Source organism: Macrobrachium nipponense, chromosome 39, assembly GCF_015104395.2.
Source record: "Macrobrachium nipponense isolate FS-2020 chromosome 39, ASM1510439v2, whole genome shotgun sequence".
Taxonomy (NCBI): domain Eukaryota; kingdom Metazoa; phylum Arthropoda; class Malacostraca; order Decapoda; family Palaemonidae; genus Macrobrachium; species Macrobrachium nipponense.
In genome coordinates this window covers 2,603,450-2,612,218 of record NC_061099.1, presented here as the reverse complement: position 1 = coordinate 2,612,218, position 8,769 = coordinate 2,603,450, and the positions used below count along the sequence as shown (strand labels likewise).

Here is an 8,769-nt window from a genome sequence, read left to right as displayed (position 1 = left end):
AGCGGCGATCCTTCCGCAAGGTCATTATGCTGACGAATCAGCTTAATGACCTCTGCAAAGTTCCTCTGTATCTCGGGAGTGACTGCGTCTTGTGGAGTAGGACCGTCCAGTCCCTCCAGCAAGAACAGATCCGTGATACTCCTCCTTCAGAAGGAGGAACAGCGGCAGACCCCTGACGGTCACTCCAACTACTTGCGCGTATGTTCTGGTCGGTCCTAAAACCGTGCCTGAGCCATACGGCGTCATAGCGGTGATCGCGAGCGGCGCACCTCTCGTGATCACTCCTCGGTACCTCGCTCCTCCCGGTGTAGCGGAGGAGGTTGAAGGTACGGGAGAGGCAGGACCTGACGCTCGCTCGCTCGCTGGCAGGACCAGCGTGCGTGGAGGGCTGCTGCTGATCGTCAACCCGCTGGTGGCGATCGAGCAGCAGCAGGCCTAGCCTTGCCGCTCGCCTGGGGCGAGAGGCTCGGCTGAGAACGTGACGCTGATCTCTAGCGTCAGGCGAGCTGTTGCTGGTTACCGCCTCCGCCCCGGGTCCCTATGGGAGCGGCGGTCAGGTGACCTGCTAGGCTCTCGTCGCGGCGAGAACCGGCCAGCGTCCTCTCGGCGCGTCGAGCCGCTGGTACCAGCCGTGGCTGGTTACCGACGGCCGCGGGGACCCCTTCCTCGCCTCAACCCGTGGCTGGTCAGCGACCGTCACGTCAACCCGAGCAGACCAGTTGGTCGCTGCGAGAGCGTCCACTGGCCTGGCGAGAGTCGTGCGCACGACTCTCGCCAGTCTTCTGCTCCGCGCGCTGTCTTGACGGCGAGCGAGCTCGGACGTCAAGACTTTGGCTGGACGGTCTCCCGTGGAAGAGCGTCCACTCGGTACTTCTCGCGAACGAGAAGCGGCCGAGACGGAACCTGATTTAGCGGCAGAACCGCTAACACCAGGTGAGGACGTACCAGCCGAGGCTGGTACACCTCTGGTCCCCACCCCGTCGTCTTCTTCTTTGCAGAGGAAGAGACGGGCCCCGTTCCCGAAGGAACAGAGGACCAGCAGAAGAGCTCCCTGACTCGCCTGAGCGAGACGGGCCCTTAGAAGATCCCGAAGGAGTCTTCTTAGGGGGGGAGGAGGCAGCCTTCTTCTTCTTCGGCGGGTGGTTAGCCTTAGAAGTCGAAGAAGAAAGGAGGCAGCAGACGACGAAGAAGACGACGAAGACGACGACGACACCTTCCTTCTTCTTCCTCTTCTTCTTCGCCAGGCTCCGCAGGACAGACGTCAGGTCTTCCATCCAGGAGGGAGCCTGGGGGCAGTTGCCGAAGCAACAGGGCCCTGACTGCACCTGTCCGGAAAGACCTGAGACTGTAACAGCACCACCAACAGCAGGAACGACAGGAACAGGTCCAGGAACAGCAGGAACAGCATGCACATTATCTGAAAAGGAAGGAAGGCAGCAGCAGGGACAGCAACAGGTACGGCAGGCACGGCAGGAACCACAGGAGAGCCAGGCGTCCTGTCGGCAGCTACCGTCATTCTCGGCACTGGCGGGCAGTCTAGGGGGGTACTCTTCTTGGGGCAGCGGAAGTCCGGGGTCGGCAACACAAGAACCCAGGTGGCGGTGGCACCGTCCTCTTTGTACGGCAGTATAGGTTTGTGTATTGCAGCCGTGGGTGTCACCGTCATTACATGTGGTGTATACACCAAGTGCGGTGGCATGTCATACGCTGGTGTAGATATGGTGGTAGTGGTAGTGGTTACCGTACCATGAGTGACCACTGCGACCCGCCAACCGCTGAATCAACCCCTGGATTACTAGGCACTCCTGCAGTCCCAGCGACTCCCACACCTGTCCCAGGTCGTCCTTCGCTGGTGGCACATCTGCGGAAGCAACAGTCGGGTTAGTCAGAGGGGTTTCCTCGCGCCTGGGGGGAGAAGAACCCCACCCAGAGCGGTACGGAAGACCCCGAATACAACTGGACGTCCGGGTAGCGACGGCTCCTCCACACTCGAGGATCGAGAGAGGAGAAGGACTCCGCGACCCCCTCCGCAGGGGAAGGCGCGAAACGTGGGGGCTGGCCGGGGGGGGCAGGAAAGAAGACGAAGTGTCCGTTACCAAAGGAGTCACTGGACTTTCCGATGACTTCTTGGCGGCCTAAGTCTCTTCCTTGCCCTCGTACAGAACCCACTGCGCCTCGGACCAATTCATACATGTTATACATGGCTCGTTGCGGGAGCATTCTCGCCCTCGACAACGAGTACAAACTTCGTGTGGATCCACATCCACAAATGATCTGAATCCGCCGCATCTACGATCCTCCAGCCCAGGACACACTCTACGGCCGACTGGGGGGCGCGGCGAAATCTCCATTTCTTGATCACTCATTATTGCAATAAAAAAAGAAATGCCAAAGTACTTACAATCATATACTCTCAATTACACTAGAAAAAGAGGGCTGATACTCAAAGCAAACGACAAAGCGGGCAGAGCGATGACGAGCACGTCCTATCCTCACACGGCGAAAGCAAAAGTGATTCGTTTACCTACCGTTCTCCCCTTGTTCGAAGCTTACGACCGTTCCAGCTGCGCTAGCTACTTCCTATTGTTAAAGGACCGATGGTTGTATTACGTATCGGAACAAAGTGATTTGTTTACCTCCCAGAGGCGCGCCGCGCGACTGTCGGACAAGCAGTTAACTACCGTTCTTCTCCCCTTGTTCGAGCTTACGACCGTTCCAGCTGCCGCTAGCTACTTCCTATTGTTAAAGGACCGATGGTTTGTATTACGTATCGGAACAACTGGATATTCCCGTCCGATCTTCTCTATTCCAGGTTGGTCGCCTACTGTGAGATAGTTTCTTTCAGCAGCAGTCTTCTTCCCAATGCTAGAAATTCCAGGAATTCGAGCATAGGCGAGGTTCCCGATTATCGTGTAACATATCGGGGATTCTCGTCTCGCTCACTTTGGACCGTGGTCTCGCCCAAGTGTTTGGAGATCGTAAAAAACTCGAACACTGAATGCGCTAGAAATTCACCGTTAGAATTCTAAGCAGTCTGCGGAAACCCCCACCGAAATTCGTTCAAACGGATATCGGCTTGGTGCGGGTCCTCGACAGATTCCCGCCCGTCGAACAAATCAGAAATGGGGCAGGAATTGGGGCCTCCTTAGGATTTGCCCCCCCCTCCCTCCCCCCCCCCCCCCAACGGACCGGGGGATTTACGGTCGGGTAGGACCCGAAGGTCCCCACCCCCCGGTAGGCGGCAAGGTCCCGAAACGTGGGGGATCCTACAAAGAAGAAATCTCCGTAGGATCCCTCCACCCCTTTCCGCCCTCGTAGCCAGTTAAGGAGAGAGGGAATGGGGGAAGAAATTGGAGATACTCGCTCACCTTCCCAGTGGAACTAGCAGGTTGGAGAAGAGTTAGGAGCAGCCATCGACTTGCGGCGATGGCCTCCTTCCAGAGTCTGGGTAAAACGTATCGTCAGGAGGAAAAACGTTTTCGACCCGCGGAGGGTTAACGAACTCTCCCACTGTAGGTAAGGGGTCTTTGCCGCCACTTGGAACGTCGTTCGGGGTGGGGCTGAGCGACAACCTGACAGGAGAGAGCCGATTACCGGTCCTCCGACTCAGTTACAGTCCTCGTCGAGGTCGAAAACCTCTCAGGAGGGGACAGAAGGAAGGGTAGTTTTAAATTTAAAACGGTGTCCGAAGGGACACGTAGGAAACGCCGCTGTCGCAGTAGAGGAGGTGGGGAAGTAGCTTGATCGACCGGGCCAAGAAACTGGAGGAGAGCCTTCTTGTCCGGGAGACGAGAGAACTCTGGTTGCGAGGACCAGGAATCGGCAAGCTCCGATCGCGGCAGACCCACCGTCGGTTTGGGTTCCCTCTCGGGCCCAAAACGACTCGAGCAGAGACGTGAGCTCTGCTGGTGGGAGCGGCAATCCTTCCGCAAGGTCATTATGCTGACGAATCAGCTTAATGACTTCTGCAAATTCCTCTGTATCTCGGGAATAACCGCGTCTTGCGGAGAGTAGGACCGTCCAGTCCCTCCAACAAGAACAGATCCCGAGATACTCCTCCTTCAGAAGGAGGAACAGCGGCAGACCCCTGACGGTCGCCTCCAGCTACTTGCGCGTATGTCCTGGTCGGTCCTAGAACCGTGCCTGGTCCATACGGCGTCATAGCGGGATCGCGAGCGGCGCACCTCTCGCGATCACTCATAGGTACCTCGCTCCTCCCGGTGTAGCCCGAGGAGGTTGAAGGTACAGGAGAGGCAGACCTGACGCTCCCCCTAGCTCGCTGGCAGGACCAGCGTGCTTGGAGGGCTGCTGCTGATCGTCAATCCGCGGTGGCGATCGAGCAGCAGGCCTAGCCTTGCCGCTCGCCTGGGGCGAGAGGCTCGGCTAAGAACGTCGACGCTGATCTCTAGCGTCAGGCGAGCTGTTGCTGGTTACCGTCTCCGCCCGGTCCCGATGGGAGCGGCGTCAGGTGACCTGCTAGGCTCGCTGTCGCGGTGAGACCGGCGAGCGTCCTCTCGGCGCGTCGAGCCGCTGGTACCAGCCGTGGCTGGTACCGACGGACGCCGCGGGTGGGGACCCCTTCCTCGCCTCAACCCGTGGCTGGTCCGCGACCGTCACGTCAACCCGAGCAGCCAGCTGGTTGCTGCGAGAGCGTCCACTGGCCTGGGCGCGAGAGTCGTCTGCACGACACTCGCCAGTCTTCTGCTCCGCGCTTCGGTCTTGACGGCTAGCGAGCTCGGGTGTCAAGACTTTGGCTGGACGGTCTCCCGCTCGGTACTTCTCGCTAACGAGAAGCCGAGGCGGATCCTGGTTTAGCGGCAGAACCGCTAGAACCAGGCGAGGAAGTGCCAGCCGAAGCTGGTAACTCACCACCTCTCCTCCCCGTCTTCTTCTCCTTGGTAGAAGAAAAGACGGGCCCTGTTCCCGAGGGAGCAGGAGGACCAGCAGAAGAGCTTCCCCAAATCGCCGGAGAGAGACGGGCCCTTAGAGATCCGAAGGAGCCTTCTTAGGGGGGAAAACCCGGGTTACCAGCTGGTCGCTGCAAGAGCGGCCGCTGGCCTGGCAAGAGTCACCTGAGCGTCTCTCACCAGCCTTCTGCTCCGTGCCGCGTCTTGGCGCCGAGCGAACTCTGGCGCCGAAACTTGGCTGCACTGGTCTCCGAGGGAGAACGTACACTCGGGATCTCTCGCAAACGAGAGACCGAGCCGGAACCTGACGTAGCGGCATCGCCGCTAGCACCAGGCGAGGAAGTACCAGAGCTAACCGATACTCCTCTGGTCCCCGTCTATCTCTTCCTTACGGAAGGGGAGACGGGCCCCGCTCCCGAAGGAGCAGGAGGACCAGCAGAAGGACCCCCCGTCCCACCGGGGTGGGACGGGTGCCTTAGAAGTTCCCGAAGGAGACTTCTTAGGGGGGAAGGCAGCCTTCTTCTTCTTCGGCTTATGGGCCTTGGAAGTCGAAGAGGGGAAGAGGCAAGCAGCAGACGATGAAGACGAAGATGACAGCTTCCTCTTCTCCTCTCCTCGTCAGCTCACGCAGGACAATCGTCAGGTCCTCCATCCAGGCCGGAGCCGGGGCTATTGCCGAAGCAACACGGCCCGACTGCACCTGTCCGGAAGGACCTGGGACTGGGGAAGACACACCGTGGGCAGGACCATCATGGACAGCCTAGGAACGAGGAGCGACAGGAACAGCAACCAGTCAGGAGCGGCAGAACGCGGGCAGGCAGCGGTAGACCCAGAAGGGGGACAGCCAAGCCAACAGCGGAATCACATCAGCGGCAGGTACGGCAGGCCCAGCGATCGCCTCGTAGAATCATCGGCAGCCAGCGGAACCTGGTACTGGCGGCCGGTCCAGGGGCGAGCTGCTGGAACAGCGGAAGTCTGGGGCAGGCAACACGAAGAAAACAGGCGGCGGCGGCAACTCCCCCTCGGTACGGCGGCGGCCCTAGTAGCGGCAGACGGCGTCACCGACACAGCATGGGGAGTGTAGACCAGGAGGGGGGGGAGCAGCATAAGCGGCCATGGTAGTAGTGGAGACCGCCCCAGACCTCGCTAGACGCTGCAGCAGCCCGTGGATGCTAGGCACGCCCTGCCGCCGCGGTGGTCCATACCTGTCCAAGGTCGTCTCCCACGGATGTAAGCACCTGCGGTAACATAGATAGATTAGTAAGACGGGTTCCCTCACGCACGGGGGGAAGACATGCCCCACCCCGAACGCAAGGAAGACCCCCAAATACCAAATACAACGAAGAAGCTGAGCGGGGGCAGGAAGGAAGACGAAGAATCGGATACCAAGGGAGTCGCGGGAGAGCTTTCCGACGACTTCCTGGCAGACCTTCGCTTCCCCTACCCCCGCACAGCAGTGAAAAGTAAATATGAAAATGAAACTAGTTGAATGAAACAAAAGAATCTAAGCCTCCCTTGCGCGATTCACACTTCATAGAACTTAAAAGAAGGGGTTAAAAGATCAAGTTCCCGGGTAAGAACGGAAAACTTGATCCAAATAATAAAATGATGCTATCATAAAAATATATATTGAAAATGAAACAGAATACTGCACTTGCGATTTCACTTTCACATAAAATAATCGTAAGGATCAATTCCCGGGTAAGAACGAAAAATTGATCCAAATTAATTTCATGCAAATAAATAAATGAAAATGAAAAGAATATTGCAATTGCGAATCCACTTCATTGCATTCTATATACAAAATAAAAGGCTCGTGCTGAGCGCAATCACACTCTCGGTAACGAACGCACAGGGCAAAAATATAATGAAAAGAGTACTTACATTTTTCAATTACACACTTTCGCCCAAAAATACATGACTCGGCGCGAGAGCGCGCCGCCCTCGGCACCGAGACATAATTCAAGGTTCAATTTCATGAAACAGAGAGGAAATCGCCGCATCTACGGCGATAGCTCCATGTTGGTTCATAATTAGTAATGAAAATGAAAACAGTGTACTTACAGTTTCATTTTCAAGTCAAACAAACCATTAGTAGAAAACAATATAAACAAAGCATACGACGATGAAGCGGGCAGAGAGCGATGACGAACACGTCCTTCACACCCGCGGCCGAAAGCAAAAGTGATTTGTTTACCTCCCAGTCGCGCGGCGCGCGACTGTCGGACAAGCAGTTAACTACCGTTCTCCCCTTGTTCGAAGCTTACGACCGTTCCAGCTGCCGCTAGCTACTTCCTATTGTTAAAGGACCGATGGTTTGTATTACGTATCGGAACAAACTAACTTTAAATTTGAAAAGGCCAAGGCTTTTCTGATAATCTGTGTGCAATTTTCATGACTTTGGCTAGAAGAGGGCATTGTGTGTAGACGACAGTAACTTTAAAAAAAATGAGGGTTACCTACTGAGACCAATTCATATAATTAAAGAAATATGGTTTTCAGACATTTTTAATCATTATCTGGTAACTCTGACATTTCTGTTAGAAATAATCGGTTAACCAATCACATATGGCCTAAAGGTTAAAAATAACGACAATTCCAGTGGACACTAAAGCAAGTTTTCTAAGGGGAAACAAAGACAGCAACAAATATACGAAGTAAACGAGCAATCAAAAGCGGTTTCTTTGCTAATTAAGGGTCCGTAAGGGAAAAGTCCAACCTGGTCCCTTAGGTTAGGTTAAGGTAAAGTAATGTTAGCGGCTCCATGCCAGCAAAGGCTCCAGGCACCAAGATTACCCGCGTTAGTTCGGTTAGAATGCATCCCTGTAGGCTAGCCAAGAATTTAGGTGTTTCAATGTGGTTCATAATTTGGAGGCCTAGGTACTGTTAGGCTAAGACAAATCAAGACCTAAGGGAGAATGTAAAAGGGTAAACCAGCATTTCTACTGCAAAGAAAACATCAAATTTAGTTTAATCACTTCAAAAACCATCAGAAAATGTCCGAATATATTTTACGTACATAAAGCTAAATTTGTACTCGATTAAGCCTACCTACCTAACTTTAGCCTATACTACTACCTAGGGTAAAACACCACGGCAGGCCAAACAGGCCACCTACAATCAACGCTTGCCACCCTCCGAAAAAGTACATTATAACGCATCCTGACACCGGAGATGGGCATCACTCGCGACTTGTTGTTGGTGAGAAACGGAGCTAAAGACCTCTACTCTCCTTTCGAAATACTAGCTAGATAAGTAGTATTTTATCCAAAGTTATAAATTAAGGCCAAATTTTAAGATTTAAACAGAGGGTACTGAAAAGGGCGTCCACGACAGCGGAAATCTCACCAAAACGCTTTAAAAATTTTTAGTATAGGCTAGTAACCAGGCCTAGGGTACGCTCCCTTCGATTAAGAGTACTAGGTAACCTTCACATTTGGTGTCGCGCGGCCCGGGAAACTGGCCCGGGAACCTGTAAACTACCCTACTACTATTAATCTTTTTATATACAAAATTTCTTACTGAGGGTTTAGGCTTAAAACGACTCCCCTACAAAAGGTAGGCATAGCTAGGTAGGTAGCCTCTAGGTTACTCGCTCGTCTACCCTAAGCTCACGGCCGAGCCACAAATTTAAACCCCAGACGCTTCATTAACACTCATTGAGCGTCAAAAACTTCCGAATATTCTCACCATTGTGAAGTTGTATTATAGTGGGTAGTATTTATCAACGACACTTCAATACCCCATGACACTTTCAAGTTGAAACGTTTACCGCAACCTCTGCGCCTAGTCGCTTCTTCTTCTTCTTCTTCTTCAGTAATCAGTATGGTACTTTTGGGCTTGGTTAACATTAATTTCTGTG

At 54.2% G+C, this 8,769-nt stretch overlaps 1 protein-coding gene across 1 annotated transcript in view; it reads right to left on the bottom strand.

The window, feature by feature from the left end:
- The window catches only part of LOC135210025 (U6 snRNA-associated Sm-like protein LSm4), a 27,746-nt gene extending 19,002 nt beyond the window's left edge, over positions 1-8,744 (bottom strand). Inside the window, exon 1 of the mRNA XM_064242797.1 lies at positions 8,598-8,744. Coding sequence (XP_064098867.1) covers positions 8,598-8,600 — 3 coding nt within the window. The 5' untranslated portion in view covers positions 8,601-8,744. The remainder of the gene's footprint in view (positions 1-8,597) is intronic.
- Positions 8,745-8,769: the final 25 nt, after the last annotated feature.